At 55.8% G+C, this 17,163-nt stretch overlaps 7 protein-coding genes across 7 annotated transcripts; 2 read left to right on the forward strand and 5 right to left on the reverse strand.

Annotated features, from left to right (window-relative positions):
• Positions 1-7: 7 nt before the first annotated feature.
• JCM15063_002742 (RCC1 domain-containing protein) lies at positions 8-2,120 on the forward strand (the record flags this gene model as incomplete). Its single annotated transcript, XM_076679072.1, has 5 exons — positions 8-531; positions 602-816; positions 892-1,100; positions 1,167-1,326; positions 1,624-2,120. 5 exons carry the CDS (start codon positions 8-10, stop codon positions 2,118-2,120), a joined length of 1,605 nt encoding a protein of 534 aa, XP_076533832.1.
• A 99-nt stretch (positions 2,121-2,219) lies between these two features.
• Positions 2,220-3,006, reverse strand: CDC31 (centrin; the record flags this gene model as incomplete). Its single annotated transcript, XM_076679073.1, has 3 exons — positions 2,220-2,289; positions 2,368-2,515; positions 2,595-3,006. The coding sequence occupies 3 exons, from the start codon at positions 3,004-3,006 to the stop codon at positions 2,220-2,222; spliced, it is 630 nt and encodes a 209-aa protein (XP_076533833.1).
• Positions 3,007-3,358: 352 nt separating this feature from the next.
• Positions 3,359-5,370, reverse strand: JCM15063_002744 (uncharacterized protein; the record flags this gene model as incomplete). The annotated part of the gene is made up of 3 exons (XM_076679074.1): positions 3,359-3,838; positions 3,908-3,972; positions 4,041-5,370. 3 exons carry the CDS (start codon positions 5,368-5,370, stop codon positions 3,359-3,361), a joined length of 1,875 nt encoding a protein of 624 aa, XP_076533834.1.
• Positions 5,371-6,429: 1,059 nt separating this feature from the next.
• On the forward strand, positions 6,430-8,964 carry JCM15063_002745 (flavin-containing monooxygenase; the record flags this gene model as incomplete). The annotated part of the gene is made up of 15 exons (XM_076679075.1): positions 6,430-6,512; positions 6,576-6,659; positions 6,727-6,768; positions 6,838-6,886; positions 6,964-7,021; positions 7,082-7,375; positions 7,439-7,584; positions 7,648-7,763; positions 7,849-7,915; positions 7,979-8,128; positions 8,198-8,216; positions 8,286-8,398; positions 8,474-8,544; positions 8,614-8,812; positions 8,878-8,964. The coding sequence occupies 15 exons, from the start codon at positions 6,430-6,432 to the stop codon at positions 8,962-8,964; spliced, it is 1,578 nt and encodes a 525-aa protein (XP_076533835.1).
• A 413-nt stretch (positions 8,965-9,377) lies between these two features.
• On the reverse strand, positions 9,378-10,425 carry VMA16 (H(+)-transporting V0 sector ATPase subunit c''; the record flags this gene model as incomplete). The annotated part of the gene is made up of 7 exons (XM_076679076.1): positions 9,378-9,418; positions 9,488-9,523; positions 9,601-9,830; positions 9,908-9,921; positions 10,008-10,023; positions 10,084-10,161; positions 10,226-10,425. 7 exons carry the CDS (start codon positions 10,423-10,425, stop codon positions 9,378-9,380), a joined length of 615 nt encoding a protein of 204 aa, XP_076533836.1.
• A 591-nt stretch (positions 10,426-11,016) lies between these two features.
• JCM15063_002747 (uncharacterized protein) lies at positions 11,017-13,968 on the reverse strand (the record flags this gene model as incomplete). The annotated part of the gene is made up of 8 exons (XM_076679077.1): positions 11,017-11,200; positions 11,283-11,746; positions 11,828-13,267; positions 13,337-13,412; positions 13,483-13,602; positions 13,675-13,739; positions 13,853-13,875; positions 13,947-13,968. The coding sequence occupies 8 exons, from the start codon at positions 13,966-13,968 to the stop codon at positions 11,017-11,019; spliced, it is 2,394 nt and encodes a 797-aa protein (XP_076533837.1).
• Positions 13,969-14,482: 514 nt separating this feature from the next.
• JCM15063_002748 (uncharacterized protein) lies at positions 14,483-17,129 on the reverse strand (the record flags this gene model as incomplete). The annotated part of the gene is made up of 4 exons (XM_076679078.1): positions 14,483-15,370; positions 15,440-16,149; positions 16,224-16,298; positions 16,367-17,129. 4 exons carry the CDS (start codon positions 17,127-17,129, stop codon positions 14,483-14,485), a joined length of 2,436 nt encoding a protein of 811 aa, XP_076533838.1.
• Positions 17,130-17,163: the final 34 nt, after the last annotated feature.

A 17,163-nucleotide genomic window follows, 5' to 3' on the forward strand; every position in this document is an offset into this window, starting at 1 on the left:
GATCAAGATGGTCGCAGTCACGGTCACGCGCGATCAACTGGTTCCGTTCCGATTCGCTCCCCCTTCTCTCGTCTCTCGCAACCGCCCCATGGCGCTCGTGCATGGCCGCACAGGCACCCGGACCGTGTCGCACCTGCTGCTGACCGGGTACAACCCGCTCTCGCCGCCCGCGTCGAGCCAGGCTGCGTCATGGTCGCGCCAGGCGCCTTCGAACCCGTCTCTCACGCCGGTCCCGCTCAACACGTGGTTATCGCAGCTCGGGAGGGAACAGGACACGTTCTCGACCGCGACGCCTCCAGTCGTGACTGGGGTCGCGTCAAGTACCGGACACTCGCTTCTCTCGTACCGCAACGACCACGGCGTTGACCGCGTTATCGCCCTCGGTCGCAACGAGTCGGGTCAGCTCGGGATTGGGTTCGCGTCGCAAGAAGGCACGCGAGGACTTGTCGAAGGGTTCGAAGGCGAGCAAGTCCTCAAAGTGCGCACTGCCGTCCAAGCGAGCTACCTCCTGGTCCAGCACGACGCTACAAGGTACAAATCCCATGCCGGTCATCCCGCGATTAGTTTCTTCCACAGACTGACTTGCCCCTGACAAAGATAGCAACCACTTGTACTCGATCGGCAATCTCTCGCGCGGTCGACTCTCGCACCCGAACCTCTTCTCGCGCTCGCACACTCCCGACGAGCAGGACCAAGACGAACCTCGTCAGAACCTCTTGCCCCGAGCGACTCTCATCGACACAACCCAACTCGATCAGCAGTCGGGCAAAATTGTCGACATCGAGACTGGCTACGAACATGTTCTCGTCCTGACAGGTACAGCCAACTTTGGGTCTCGCTCGTAACCCCCTTTGCGCGTAACACTCATGCGTTCGAGCTCGCACGTGACAGAATCGGGAGACATCTACGGTACCGGGTGCAACACGGACGGACAGCTCGGACTCGGGCCCGAATCCATCTCGGACATTTACACCTTGACCCAGATCCCGCTTTCGTCCGAGATCACTGAGCGAGAAGGAGGTGTTGCCAAAATCTTTGCTGGAGGAGACACTTCGGGGTTGATCACCCACAGTGGCAAAGTGTACACCTGGGGCAACTCGGTCAGTCCCTCTTCATCTCTTGTCCGAAACTGTACTTCGAAAATTCTCACGCTTCTGAATGAAAAGGAATACGCTCAAGCGGGTCACGGTCGCAAGATTGACCAGATCAGCTCACCGTTACTCGCTGCAACTCGCCTCGCTCTCGATCACGAATCAAAAGGGTTTGACGAACCTCGCAGGATCGTCGACTACCAATGTGGAGGATCGTTCAGCATGATGCTAGATGGTGAGCGTTACCCTCCCAATTCTCGAGTCAGAAGCAACGGGGATCCGTCATGAGGACAAGTACAAGTGCCGGGGCCATCGGATTCGACTGAGGGATTTCCCGATTCCTTCGAGTTGAAGAAGTTTGACAACTACCGGTCAACAAAGCTAATACAATACAAGACATGAAAATCTGAACGGATCGCTGTTGGAAAAAGAGGAGGACCGGGGGACAATCGTGGAAGGACGTGAACGAAAGCTGACAAACCCACTGTTACCTTGCCCTCTCTCTCGTTCTCTCCGCGGGTGACGACGACAGATCGCAACAACGTGTATACAACAGGGTACGGAGCATTAGGGTACAAAGTCACACCTCCGTCTCAATCCTACTACAATCCAGTCCCAACTCGGGTTCCTTCCCTGTCCTCTTCGGATCCTCGATCTCGCATCACTCGAATCCGAGCCGCGTTTGGGTACGCCGTTGCGATCTCGGACGATTCGAATCGGTTGTTTGGATGGGGGTTGAACAACGACCATGGACGACTCGGGATCGGCGCTTTAGGTTCTCACCCTCCATCCTCAACATCGTCGTCTTCTCGAGGCGAGGACACAAACAGGGCATTGAGAGTCGAGAGACATGTCGTCGAACCGAGAGAGTTGGAGTTGCCAGTGCGAGAACTCGGACTTGATGAGGACGGCATCGAGTGGAACGTGGGTAAAGTCGAATTAGGGGAGGAAGGAATGTGGGTCGAATTGAGGGCGGAGCAGGAGATCGACTTCGAGCGGGAACGAAATCGAGACGAAGAGGGAGCTTAGGATGTATCCGACATGATACTGTTGCAAAATTCAAAACCACCGCAAACATCAGTTCCTCTCTCGCATTTTTGTTGCCAAGACGAGCTATAGGTCCAGGGCTCACTTGATGAATTCTTGCTCCGAGATTTCTCCGTCCTGATCGAGATCAAACTCTTCAATCATCGCTTGTCTGATCAACCAACGAACCTGTCATGAGCCTTTCCGAGACGATATGCTTTTCGTTCTGTTTTTGTTTCCAAATACTCACAGTTCGTCGTCGGTCAAGTTCTCGCCAAGTTCTCGAGCGATCTTTTTCAGGTTCCGGAACGAAATCTTGCCCGAGTTTTCTTCGTCAAACAACCGGAACGCGCGTCGAATCTCGTCGAGCGGATCTCGTGACAAGATTAGCTCTTCCGCTGTTGTGAAACACGCATTATGAGTGCCAATTCAGTACAAGGGAGTTTGAGAAATCTCGGATCAGCGGGGAGAGCTTACCGACTTGAGAGAAGTTGTCGAGATCGATCGTCAATTGACCCGACGTTTCCTCACGCGATTGCTGATGGTTACTCCGTTCACGCATGAGTTTGAGAACTTCAGCCTTCTTCAAATCGAACCCGAGTGCTCGCAACGCGACTTTGAACTCGTGGTAATCCAACCTCGAATCTTTGTCCAAGTCGAACAGTTCGAACGCTTCTTGAACCTCGCTCTGTTGATCCCTCGAAAGCATCCTTTGCGGCGATTGTGCTGCGTGGTGACTGTTCGAATGATGATGGTTGCTACGAGAAGCAGACGTCGTGGTTGTGGTGGTTGGTTGACGCGGGGTAGAACTCGTGTATGTTCCCTTCTTGATCCCAGAGGACGACATGCCACCTCCTCCTGATCCTCCAGCCGCAAACAAGCTTGACATGTCGAGATGGTATCGAGTGCGACGCGTGAAGAGAGGCAAGACTAAACGAGCGCGCGTCGCGCGACAAATGTTTCATCTTTCATCTTGCCCGCAAGGACCAACTCAACTTTCTGTCGGCTCGCAGTGAGTAGGAGCAATTGAGCACGTCTATCACGGTTTGAGAGGAACCAAACCCACCAATTATGAAAATCTCGGTCGACTTCTTGCTCGATCCAGAAGGCAGTAAAACCCAGTGGAGCTTGCGACAAAGGGCCAAATGTGTTCCAAGATTCCAAGCTCTATGATTGCAGATGTCAAGACACAAGAGTGCGGAAAAAATTCAGCTAAGGCAAGCACTGGTATTTTTCCAGTATCAGCACGAGTCTGAGCGACGTGCACGATCTGATGCGGTCTGGAACTGTTCAAGCGTAGTCGGAGCATTGGCGATTCGCTTCCGAATATTGTCGTCCTCCAGCGCGAGAACGGATCCAGGAGCGACGTGCGGGTCCGGGCTGTCCGAACGGCTGTCGGACGCAGAGGCGGAAGCTGGCCCGGGATTCCTGTGAGCAGGCGGCGGCGAGTAAGGCTCGTCGAGGACGCCGGTCATGTGAGGTGGTGGTGCTGAGGGAACCACGTGCGTCCGGTGCTCTGTCTGTGACGAACGAAGAGAAGAGCGGAGCAGACCGCGATGTGCAGGAGGAGGGGGAGGCAACAGCGGAGGAGACGGCGGTGGCTCAGTCGAATTCGTCGATCTGCGTGCAATCGCTTGGGGCACGAGCTTTCGGTTGAAGCACGCCGCGATCTGTGCGGAAAATTCCTTGTCGGTGAGGTTCGGTTCGCGGTGAACTCGCAACTATGCCTCGCTCTCCAAGACATAAGACAGGGTACGCGCTGGGCAGTGACGACAAGAAGAGAGACTCACGTGTTGGTTCAGGTTGTCGTGGCGCGAAAAGAATCTGCCGCAAGCTGGCCACTGACACTGAAACGCTGCAACCGAAGAAGCGATCAAACCGGTGAGCGTGCGCGGTGAGACAGATTTAGCAAAGCAGACTCACGCTTGCTGTTGGTGTGAATCGACCTGATGTGGCGCTGGAGGTGCTCGCTGCGTTTGAACACCTTGCCACAGCCTTGGACTTGGCAATAATGCGACCTCTCGCCGGATTTTTTCTTGTCTTGCTTCCCTCCAGCATAATCCTTCTGCGATCCGAGGCTCGGGTTTTCTTGGGCGCATGATCCGCTGGGATCGGCGGTAAGAGGCGATAGCCGGGGCGGTTTCCTCCCTCGCGACCGTTTCGTGATGAGCGAATCGAGCTCGAGCGCTTTGAGTGGAGGATTCCAGGGACGGCCGGTTCGACTCCCTTGTCCAGCTGACGGTGGCATCTTGGTCGGAAGCTCGGCACGTAGCTCTGGCGCCAGCATTGATTGCACCGAAGGGCGAAACAGTCCCGCGACCGAACGGTTGATCTTGGGTCTCGCCTTCCTACTTGCGACTCGCGAGTCCCCTCGCCAGTTGGCGCCTTCCTGAGAAGAATCCAGATCGTCCGCGGAAGGAACTATGAATCTGCGGGCCGTTGATCCAGCTTTGTGCGATTTGGGCGGAATGAATCCAACACTGTGCGCGTTCGGGGTCGAAGAAGTAGATGCTGCCGATCTTTGATCCCCCGCGTGTTGCTCAGAAGCGTGCAAGGTGTTTGGTGAGCGAGCGAAGGGTGAAGATCTGAGCAAGGGATTACGCTCGTTGTCATTCGGCGAATGCGGAGGAAACGCGTAGGTTGGCTGTTCCGGAGTATCCTGACGGACGCGAGATTGAAGTCGCAGAGCTTCCGAGATCGAAGGTAGGGGAGAGGCTGCTCTCGAAGTGTCTGGACTCGGAAAAGCCCTCTGGAAGGATGGAAGGAATTGGCGAGGACGATGTGTCGGTGGCGGAGAGGGAAGGTGGTCTTCGTGAGGGGGAGGCTGGAGGAGCTTTGCAAAGGAGAAAGACGAAAGGACCTGACGGGCATCTTGACCCTCGTACACGGCTCGACCCAGAGTCGAGAATTGGTGCGGTCCTGGCGCTTCCGGGAGAGCTGCTTCTCGCTCGTCCTCATGGGTCATCGGCAAGTCCTCTCCGCCGTAATTTGCACCATCGTTGTCTTCGGGCGAGAGAAAGTGAGAGAGCATGGGCGGTTCAAAGGAGAACTGGCAGTCGAAAGGAGAGACGGCTGCACTTGGATCGTCTGTATCGTCCAGTCGACGGATATCATCTGCAGTTCGAGGTGCCGGTGGGAACGAGTACGAGTGAAGAGGGCCGAGAAGGGGGGAAGAGAGCTGATAAGAGGCGCCGAGATCGGAAGCAGACCACGGTCGAGGGCGTAGCGTTGCGTGAGGGCTATCAATCTTCATGAGGCTGCGGGATGTCAAGAACTACGGCAGACGATCCCAATGTCAGCTCTCGAGTAGACAATTCGGCGAGGCAAATGTAGAGTCGCACCTAGTCGAGTGCTGGCAAGATGAGTGGGAAAACGCAGAGATGCAGCGATCGAACCAGGCGCAGTAAAGATTAGCACAGTCCGCAAAGGGTGGGGAGGTGCCCTGCTCGAAGGCGAGTGGGAGTGAGCGAGATATTTTCAGGGAGATAGGAGGCAAAAGAGAGGGGAGGAGGCGATTCAGGAGAACGCGAGCGTGAGGACGAGAACCCTGACAGGGGCGTGTGCGCGAACAAGGGGACGAACGCTTTTCGCACGCGCCTCCGTCCGTCGCTCGACTGCCCGCCAACCTGACTCCAGCTTCTCAATGTGGTTGGAAAGCTTTCTTCAGGGGCCCGAGAGGTTAACCGCAATGGGCTGCAGCCCGTATGAGGTCAACGTTCACGAATCAAGGCAGAACGGGGAACGAGCGCTTGATCGGAGCGACGGCTGCAAGTTCGCCAATCGCAGGCATCTCCAGCTTACGCTCCAGCTCACTTTCTCGTTTGTCCAGGATCGAATCGGAATTTGAGCTCAGACACCTCCTCCAGCCGTCAGCGAGGCGAGGTTCGTGATATCCAGTAGACAAAGTGGTTGCTGTTCAGCGTTCCCGCATCACCCGCGAAGCGTCACGCAAATCAGCCCCAAGTATAGGGTTACTTCGATATTGCAGATTGGGTTGACGAGCACAGAAAAATCAGTGCCGGCCACCCAGTGGCAATAGTATCCGAGTTTCCTTCCGTCCGGAGTGCTCGACTCGAGTCGGCGAACGAGCAGATTGCCTATTGCGACGTGCCCGGTACAGACTCACGTTCCGGCTAGTCGGCACGAATTCAAGCCGCTTGATAGGAGACGAAAAAGTGCACGTGCAGAAATACATCGGAAGGTCCCCGGATAAGTTTGCCGAAAGTTGATCGGACCCATGTCGTCGCCTGTTTCGGCGAGTCTCTCTCCCTCCCTCCTTCATCACCTATCCTCCGTCGCCTTCAGCTTTACCATGTCTGTATCTGAGAAACACTTTACCACCTGGGATGGCTACCAGCAGACCTCGGCCGCAGACGAGAAGGATCACTATGGCTGGTCAGTCGCACCCGCGTGCTTCTCCAAACCCGCCACTTGTAGCTTACTCCTCGACTGAGACAGCATCATCATGGGCGCTGGACTGTCTGGCATGGCAGCTGCCATTCAGATGAAGCAGAAGATGGGATTCGACGATGTCCTCGTCTAGTGAGCGCTCTCCCTTTGTGCACTTTCCTCCTCACTTTGTTCTCATCACGCATTCTGCATCCTTCAGTGAGAAGAGCAGTGATGTAGGAGGTACTTGGAATCACAACCGGTAGGTCGCATATTCATCCATGGGTATTGTCTTTGTCTTCTCCCGCTGACCCTTTCCGATCCTTTTTAGGTACCCCGGAGCTGCCTGCGACATTCCCATCTCTTTGTATTCCTTCTCTGTAAGTGGCTTCTGTTCTGTTGTAAATCGCCTAGTGAGCGTACGCGCACCTACTAAATTGTCCTCGCTTCTCTTCAGTTCGCACCCCCACGCAACATTTCGACGCAATGGGCCGGTCAACGTGAGATCCTCAACTGTGCGTCAATAAATCCTCGCGGGCGGTCTCGTGTCCTGGCTAACGTGTCTTGTGGGATAGACCTCCACGACGTCAAGGCCAAATGCAACCTCGACTACGTCGTCTTCCGGACCGCTGTCGAAGAAGCTCGCTTCTCTCGCAAGACCGGTCTCTGGACCCTGTCAGTGCGCGATACGGAGACCAAAGAGGTTCGAACTCGAACGTGCAACATCCTCATTTCATGCCTTGGAGGCTTGAGCATTCCGAACAACCCCCCTTTCGACCCCAAAGAGTTCAACGGCGCTGTCTTCCACTCTGCTCAGTGGGACCACTCGGTCGATATCAAGGACAAAAATGTTGTCATTGTTGGCAACGGTACGTTCCATCTGATGTTCTATCGGAACCCCTTGTGCTCATCTCGCTCGCTATCTTTCATAGGCTGCTCGGCTGCTCAGATTGTTCCCGAAATCGTCAAAGAGTGTCGCACCGTCACGCAGATCGCGCGGTCTCGCCAATCCATTCTACGCCGAATCCCAGTTCCCGATAATTGGCTGCTGCGATTCTTGATGCGATGGGTCCCCGGAGTGAGCTCGCCACTGTTTCTTCTGATCCGTATTAACGAGACCTGACTCGATCCCTTGCGACAGCTCGCTTGGTTCCTGCGTGCAATGATCTTCTTCACCATGGAAAGCTTCTTCAAGATTGTCGATATCGAAAGTGGCGAGAAACTTCGGCAAAAGACCGTCAAGGATACCGTTGCATAGTGAGTTGACTCTCCTCGTCGATGATTACTACGTGGTATTACCACGCGATAACGGGTCACTGATACGCCCCGGTTGCCCTGACAGCATCAAGGAGGTCGCGCCGAAAAAATATTGGGACGTGCTCAAGCCAGACTTTGATATCGCTGCCAAGGTAGGCTCGATCTAATCTGCGAATCATGCGATCGAAACTTACTGACAATGTTACTCTTGACAGCGGCGAGTATTTGATAGCGGTTATTACAAGTCGCTTCACAATGACAACATGGAGCTCATTGCCGACGATGTCGTGACCGAAGCCAAGGGCGACACGGTGTACACCAAGAACGGTAGAAAGGTCAAAGCTGATGTGATCGTCCTCGCCACCGTGAGTCCCAAGTCGTAGATTGCGCCATGTCCTCCATTGCTGACGTCTTCACGATTCTTCTGTACGCAGGGTTTCCGTGTTATGGATTGTATGTCGCATTTGAGCTTGTCCAGCAGTGTCAATCGGGACTAACCGCCTATATTTGCGAAAAATCCAGTCCTCTTCCCCCTCAAGATCTACAACGACGAAGGCGTTCAATTGCAAAACCAACTCAACGACAATGGAATCAAGACCTTCCAATCGACCCTCGTCTCTGGCTTCCCCAACTTTGTGCGTCTTTCCCTTTCGATAGAGTTCCTTGGAGGGAAGGGCGAGGACTGACGTTCTTTTGTCCGAACACGACAGTTCTGGTTGATGGGACCTCAGTCTGCCACCGGACACTCTTCTGTACTGTTCACTTCGGAATGTCAAATCACGTGAGTTTTTAATCTCCGGAAACGACTGCTCTCATTCCTGTGAAACTGACGGAAAAGGTTCGTCTGCAGGTTGATGTTCCGATTGATCAAACCCATCCTTCAGCAACTGCGCAAACCTCAACTCCTCATTCCTGCTCCTTACGTCGAAGTGACCAAGAAGGCTGAAGACGAGTTCATGACGGACATCCGAAGTGAGATGAAGAAGAAAGTGTGGGAGAAGGACGGAGGAGTCAGTTGGTATGTCGACCCCAAGACTGGTCTCTGTCACGTAAGTCGCTCTTCTACCGTTCTCGTCCGTCGCGTTCAGAGCGCTAACCCGAGTTCTCCTTGCAGACTTTGTATCCGTACTCTCAGATCAATTTCTGGCGTCGATGCACGTTCATGCGACTGTCGGACAAATTTGTCTGGACCGGTCTCTGATCGCTCGAAACAACAATCCCACGTCCTTGTTCCGGCACCTGTTGATCCATCTTATCCCTTATCGCTCTTTGTCTATATATTGTGTTTGTGAGAATTCACCTGCCCGACCCATGTATCGCCTGCCCCTGAAAAAACTATTTTATCTGTCGCCTGAGCTGGATCTGTGAATTACGAGAGACTTCAGTTGAGCTCGCGTAGTACGAGTGCGACCTGCAGACACTCCAGACACTCTAGTCACCAGAGGCTTCTGACTATAGGAAGCCGTGAATGACGAAAGAGCGAACACGAACATTTGCAAAACAAAGCGAGCAGTAAATTGGCAGCACAAAAATGGTGACGAAAGCAAGAAGAAAACGGATAAACTGCTTGTAACAGTGAAAGAAGAAGGAAATAACCACGGGTCTCTGGCTGTACTAGGAAAATTCGCCGGCTTTACCAGACACTAGTAGACCGACTGAATCCGACAGGAGTAATGTCAGCCCGGGGCCAAAAGAAAAGCGTTCGTGATCCAGCAAGGACATACCGATAAGTCCAAAGAGTCCGAGAATCGAAGAGAAGACTGTTGAACCCGATCCGTGAAATGCTCAGTACCATTCGCGTGGAATTTCTCGTGCAGTGCTAGCGAGATTGTTCTACCTTCGATGACGAGAATCTTGACAAACAGTTGCGGATCGGCTGCGTCGGCCAATGCCGCGTTCGATCCCGAGATGCCGACTGCAACACCACACAGGAGGTTACACACGCCTGTTGTGAGTCCTCCCCAGAACAGCGAGAACCCAGTGTAGTAGTTGCGTGCGGTGTATAGTGTTTCAATCGATGGTGATGCGCCGAGTTTGGCCGAAAACACGATGGCCGTAATGACTCCGCTGTTCAAAGATGAGATTCAAGGGTCAATTATCGCGAACGGGAGAGTCATATGCAGTATTGCGACCTGAGTGCGTACTAGATTCCGACAACCTGCGACACACGCGAGCACACGAGGAGAGATGGAATTAGCTTCACGACCAGACGCAAGATTTCGTTTTTTCCGGTCCTCGTCTCACCTCGCAGAAGATGATACTGTTCGAGGATGTGCGTCAGCGGAAGAGAACATGAACTGAGAGACAGGAGGCAACGAACCTGATCAAGTTCTTGGTCCGAATCCGAGGAGTTCTCACACTACCTCCCAAGATCGAAGCTCCCGTGATCCAGATACCCCTGAGAGCAACGTCAGCGTATTAGTGAGAAGACTCGGCAAACAAGGGAGTGGAGGGGAACCGACCATCCGGCGCCCGCCACGCTCAACCCGATATTGAGCCCGACACCCGTCATCGCCCATGCATATGGACTGGTCTGTTCGAGGAACGAACCCGGGTTGAACTGGGTGCCCGAGCCGGTGAAGGTGATGTAGCCCGCGACGAGCGTTGCGAGCGTCAGGCCTCCGTACGCGATTAGGCCTGGGGTCGAATACAGTAGAGACATGACTGCGGTATGTACAGCTGGCTGTACAATTTGCGAAAGAGTCGGATCGGAGGCGGATGTCGAGGATGACGGGGAACACGAACGAGCGGGATGTCAGCGCAGGAGTTCCGGCACCCGCATGCGCGACTACGCCAGCAGGACACTAGAGGGCAACGGAGCACTCACGATTTACAGTCGTACCGGAGAGACGAGTGAGAACAATAACGCGCTGAGCCGTGCGCCTTCGCGAGCTCTCTCGCGGTATGTATGATGACGAGGGCAATCCTCTCGCTGTCAACCTGCCTGTCTGTGCATGCGACAACAATTTACTATAGCAATGTGAGCCTGTAAAAAGAGCCGCACTCGCTACGGCGATCACGCTTAAGCGACGGGGACGAGCGCGAGCGCAAGCGCAGAACAGAGAACAATGTGATGGTCTATTTGTCGCATGTCTTTCATCAACAGAAAGAAGGTATTCACAAATCCGACAAGATGAGACTCAAGGGAAAAAATACCTCCTCTTTCCTCTCGCTTCCTCCAGGATTCTAAACTCAAAAGCGCCACGCCCACTTTGACGCTCATTTCATTTTTTGCGGGTCGTGCGGGATGCGTTTAGTCGAGCTCCTCAACCGACATGTCGTTGCCGGCTTCCTTCTCCTTCTCGCCCTCGACGGGAACCTCGGTCGCGTCGGCCATGTCGGCGTCGGCGGCGGGAGCCTCCTCGGGCTTGGCCGCCTCCTCGACCTTAGCCTTGGGCTTGGGGATCGTGATGATAGGCTGGATCTTGTTGAAGAGCCTGTGCGAAAGAGGATGACCCGATGGTGAGCACACTGCGCCAGAGTTGTCCTACTTTGATTCAGCACATGCGAATAACTTACTCTTCCTTCTTCTTGAGCATCTCGGCCGAAGTGATCGAGAGCTTCTCGTAGGGCATCTTCTCGGATTGAGACGCGAGCTTGTTCGAGAGCCACGACTCGGTGTTGGCAACGTCCTCGATCACGATCTGCAACTTGTCCGCCGGGATGTGTTGGTAGTCGGGCGAGTTGGCCTTCTCCTGGTAGTCGTGAAGGAGTTCTCGGAGTTGCGACGCGGCGCGAGGTCGGTCGTCCTGCTCGCGGTATCGGAGCGCAACGGGTCCTCCGAGAGCCTTGAGGCTGTCGAGGCGCTCTACGTACGCCGACTTGGTCGCATCCTCTCCCTCGTCCGAGTAGAGCCAGTCCTCGGACTGCGAAGCGAGCGCGCGGAGCTTCTCGGCCTCGTCGGGCGAAGCGTACTTCTTCCACGGTCCCTCGAGCTTGTCTCGGACGTCGTAGACGTACTCCTCGAGAGCGTTCTTGCGGTCCTGCGCACAGTCACGAATGCCACGCGGCAGATCGAGTCAGTACTCATAGTCGCGACATGCCGAAACGAGAAGCTGATTTACCTCGGTTTCAATGACGAGCTTGTCAGAAGCGTACATCTGACCCTCCTTCTCCTTGTAGTCGTTGACGACCGAGGTGTCGAGACGGAGACCGGCGGCCGAAGTCGGGAGAGCGGTCTTGGTCGTCTTGCGGACCTTCTTAGGGGGTGCGGCGGGCTCAGCGGGAGCAGCAGCGTCACCCTCGGCGGCAGGGGCAGCAGCCTCGGTCTCCATGGGCTCGGGAACGATCTCCTCGGGACCTTCCTCGATCAGGGTAGCACCCTCGAACGAGAGGCAACCCGAAAGGTTGAGGCGCGCCTTGACCTTGACGAGCTGCTTGGCACCCTCAGCCGAGGGCTTGACACCCTTGACGGTGTATTTGCCGATCCACGGGTTGATTCCTCCAGGGAGGAGTTCGGGCTTGGCGTACTTCGCCTCGAGCTCGAAAGCCTCGGAGCGAGTGAACGAGAGGACCTTGGTCGAAGGGATGGCGTTGCCAGCGTCGAAGGCGAGGATGTTGGTGCCTTCGTCGGCAGCGGCGTCCTTGGAAGCCTCCCACGAGAGCTCGATGGGGAAGAGCTGCGAGTCGAAAGTGTTGAATTCACGGACCTTGAAGACGGGCGACACCTGGGCGCACGCGAGGGTGGCACCACGGGCGATGGCCTCGTCTTGGTTCGAGGTGAAAGAGAGGGGACGACCGAAGAAGTCTTGGATGCGTTGCTTGAGAGCCGGGATACGGGTCGAGCCTCCGACGAGCTCGATCGACTCGATGTCCTCCTTGGTGAGGCCGGAAGCGGCGAGCGCTTGCTCGAGGGGAGCGTTGACCTTCTCGAGAACGGGGGCAATGAGCTCCTCAAACTCCTCACGCTTCATAGTCGACGAGGCATCAACGTCGTTCATGATCGACTCGACCGAGAGAGGGGCGAGGGCGTTGGCCGAAAGGACCTTCTTGAGCTTCTCGACGGCGGCAGAGAGACGGAAGACAGCCTTCTTGTTCGAGAGGACGTCAATCTTGTACTTGGTCGAGAACTCTTTGGCAAAGTGCTGCACAAGCGCGTAGTCGAAATCACGTCCACCGAAGTGACGGTCGAACGCGGTACCCTTGACGACGAGCTGACCCTTGTTGAACGAAACGATCGAGACGGTGTAGTCCGAGTGTCCGATGTCGACGAAGACAACGTTGCGGGAAGGCTCCTCGGGCGCGGGGAGGTCGGTCTTGGTGATACCGTAACCGAGGGCGGTGGCGGTAGTGTCGTTGATGAGGCGGAGAGGGTTGAGACCGGCGATTTCGGCAGCATCGATAACGGCGCGACGTTGCGCCTCGGTGTACCAGACGGGGACAGCGATTGAGACGTCGTTGACAGCGGCCTTGAGCTCGTTGGCAGCGGTGTCGCGAAGCTTGGCCAAGTACATGGCGTAGAGCTGGGTGGCCGAGAACTCGGTAGATTCTCCGAGGTAGTTGACCTAAAATCAGACGACCGGCGGTTGAGTTTCATGCGACCAGTGAGCTGGATGATGTGGAGGAACACCCACGTTGACACCGACGGTGTTGCCAACCTTGACAACCTCGGCGTTCATGTACTTCTTCTCGACTTCGACATCAGGGTCGCTGCAGCGGGAGCACAAGTCAGCACGCATGCAAGGAATAACAAACTGAGACGGTGTCGGTTCAGACGCACTCGATTGTTCGGCCGATGAGGCGCTTGAACGAGCCGACGGTGTTGCGGAAGTTGGAAGTTTCCTGAGTCTTGGCCGATTCACCGAGAACACGCGAACGGGGGCCGAACGCGACGAGCGAGCTACAGATACAGATACGAGGCTCTAGTCAGCGGTCTTGCGCGATCTCACACACATCCAAAGGCAAGACTGACGGAGTGGCACGGTTGGACACCTCGTTGACGAGGATGTCGATTCCGCGGTTGCGGGCGGCTCCAATCTATACCAGAGAGACGCTGGAATCAGTATACATGTTCCCAGGTCTCCGCAAGAGCTGTACCGCGAGGTCGGGTCGATGATGAGGGGTTCGCAAATCTTGGAGAAAGTTCTCACCTTGGAGCCGTACTGTCCGATATCTGGTGAGGCGGCGCCAGGGACTGAATCAGTCCTGATGGCAGGCACGGGTAGACTCTCGCGCAAGACTTACCGAGTCCGACAACTGAAGTCATGATTGATGAATGGAGAATTCCAAGGAGCGTGAAATGGTTCACGAATTTATCACGGGCTACAGGAACGCGCACTTGGTTCTCGGTGGCAGGCACTTTTGGTCTCGTGAGAGTTCAACGGAGATCACTACAGGTCAACCGGACACAAGGAGTCGAGAGAGTCAGACCTATGCCCGCTGGAACCTCGCAGAACGTTCCCGAATTCGCGAGAACCGCTCTCGAACTGTCCCCGCTTGGTCGGAGCAGTCGCTCAGCACACAGGTTTCAAGACGAAGTGCGATTCCCGCGGTACAGACTGGCAAACGAGGAGGGTAAAATGGGATGGGAACACGACGATTTTGTAAAACTAACGACGATCGAGAGAGGACCCGGCGCGAGAACCATACCGGTACATCAAGCAAGAGGACAAACAGACAGAAGAGACAAGGGGGGTAAGTAGGGGATGGGCGAGCCACCGGGGTTTAGGGGTATCTTGGAGCGAGTGAGGGGGACCAGGCGTTTGTTCTTCCTTTCGAGATCACGACCGAGCGCTCTCGGCTCGATCGCCGATTGCCACTCCAACGCCGGAAACAGGCGGTTCACTGGTGACAAGTCCTTCTCCGCTGATCGCTGCGCCTCCTCCTCGGGTTTCTTCCTGCGTCTGGCCTGTCGCCCAGTCTGGCTGTTGCGACGCTGTGTGACTGTAGTAGTTATTTGCCGGGTGTGATGGAGCGTCATATCCGGGATATGTCCCCGTCGAGTAGATCGCCGAGTGCGAGTCTTGAGCCGTTCGAGGCAATCCTTCCGAGTACGAGCGGTAGTGGGTCGCGCTCGGGGGCGCGAGGTGGTGTGAATTGACTCCGTAATCTTCGGCCGAGGGGAACAGCTGACTGCCTCCCGGAGCTGGTCCTGTGCCGCCTGCAGCTGCGCCCCCGACCGCGGCCGATGTCGAAGGTACGGCGCTATACAGGTTGTGTTGCGGAACGGCGTACTCTCGAGAATCGTACGTCGCGGGCACTTCGTAAGCCAATCGAGGGTTGTTGTAAGCGTTCAAGCGTTGGGGCGAGGGTGACATGACGGGAGAATGAGGGACCGAGTGCAGCTGGGGTGATGGGGGGACAAACGCCGAGCTCGGCACTCGCGGCGAAGGGCTCATATGCGGAGTCGAGGCGTGCGAGAAATGACCAGCTGAGGCAGAGTGCATGACGCTCGGAGATTGGGGCACTCGCGGAGAGCCATTCGCAACTTGAGGCGAAGCGACGCTGGGCGACTTGCTCGGGCGCGGCGAGACGGGAGCAGCGAGGTGACCATTGGTGTTCGCACTCGCAGACGCAGATGTGTTGACACCGGAGCTACCGGCGGGCGAGGGAGAGGGTGCGGCACCCGATGAGCCAGCAGCGTCGTCATTGATGGGATAGCTTGCGGACTGATTGACGAGGCCCAAGTGAGATCAGCTACAGATCCGAAGCGGCAAGATTTGACTACATAGACGCACATATTTGCTCATGATCTTCTTGAGCGCGTTGGACAGAATTTTCCATGGGAAAACTTTAACGTCCTTCTCGATGTTTCGCGGTTTCGGCTGAGGAAAGCCCATGATGAGCTTGAAGAATGGTTCGGCATCGGGCTTGCTCTTCGATACGGTCAGAGGCTTGAACCCTTCGAGGTTGCGCCGGATGCGGTTCTTCTCCTCGACCGAAAACCGCGACCCGACGAGCGCCTCGAGCAGGTAGATCGTGTCGACTGAAGTGACGAAGCACTCGTTCCAATCGTCGCGGAAAATGCACGACACTGTGATCGAGTTGGGCTGCCACTCGTTCTGCGGCACGGGGCGGAATGCAACATTGACAATGTTGCCCTCTTGCTGCGGCCAGAATTGAATCAACCGTCGTCGATTCTGCCATTCTTCGTTCGACCAGCCCATCGCCATCGTGTTGAGATCTCCCTGCAGCTTGAGAACGACCTTGTGCGAATAGGATGCACCCGAGCCTTGCTTCGAAGCCTGGATCTGCGAAGTACGGACCAGTTCGGGCTGACCATTCAGGAGGTCGTGGGTAGACGCAGGTGGATGGACACCGGAAGAAGCAGGAATCGAAGTGTCGACTTCGGCAGAGCTCGTGCGGATTGCTGGAATGGCATGTTGAGCGTTCCACTCTCCGCTCGGTCGCACCGGACTGCCCGTTTGGGAGTGAGCGCCGATCGGACCTGATCGCGATGAGAAATGTCAATGTCTGAGGGCTTCGGCAGGAGGTACCGTTATTGGCGGAGGAGAAGCTTACTCTCGATACCAGGACCTTCGCGGTGACTGACAAGCTCTTCTCCCGACCTTTTCAGGTTGTGGCGTGACGGGACGGCTGCGGGTGAGAAGCAATATGTCAGTACGCATGGCCGTACATATACAAGCTGTGCATGCACGACTGACCGACAACGCCTTGGTCCCAAGTTCCTATGATCGTCGACTCGCGAGTAGTGTTTTCGTCGTCCACTACGGAGACTGTGACCAGCACGGGCTCGTTCGTTGGACCCATCAACGTTCTCGACGGCGCGAACGTCGTCAACACGACGAACGCATCGCTCTCGTTCGGCCCGGCGTTCATGCTTTCGCCGACGCCGTTCCCGTCGATCGCCTGTGCGCGCGTGAACTCTGTCGCAGCCGGCGCGCGACCGAATTCGACCAAAAACTTGCGGTTCACTCGCGCGTGAGGCGGTGCGTCCGACGCGATCGGACCAAAGTTTGCTTCGGATGGACTCAGGAGGTTGCCTTCGGCATAGTTGATCGCGGCCGAGTCGAGAATGATCGTCACTTGAGTGCCCTCCTCTCCGCGCTGAGGTGTCCACTGAACCACCTTGAGCGTATTGCCGTACGTGATCGGATTTGTGGACGGATTGTGGGTGAGGTCGGGGGTGAGAGTTCGGCGCAAAGTAGCGAGTCCATCTGCAGGGTGGGATCGAGGCTGAGGGGGCACCGAGGCGTGTTGGTTCACTTTGTTCGATGCGTATGGAATGTAGTATGGCGTCGTATCGCTGAGAAGCGGTGAATTCGGTCGCGAAGGATGGCGGGCAGATGGATGAGGCGCATCGTTCTCTGCGGGAGCCGGGAAGCCTGCCGGCACTGCTTGAGCGCTTGTGAGACTTCCGAGAGACTCGCTGCTGACATCGTCGTTGGCCGAGTACGTCTGTGCCATGCTGGCCGAACGATGAGACCAGGGAGAAGCAAGA

This window comes from Sporobolomyces koalae, assembly GCF_050403365.1.
Source record: "Sporobolomyces koalae JCM15063 DNA, S_koalae_JCM15063T_v1_ctg19, whole genome shotgun sequence".
Classification (NCBI taxonomy): Eukaryota; Fungi; Basidiomycota; class Microbotryomycetes; order Sporidiobolales; family Sporidiobolaceae; genus Sporobolomyces; species Sporobolomyces koalae.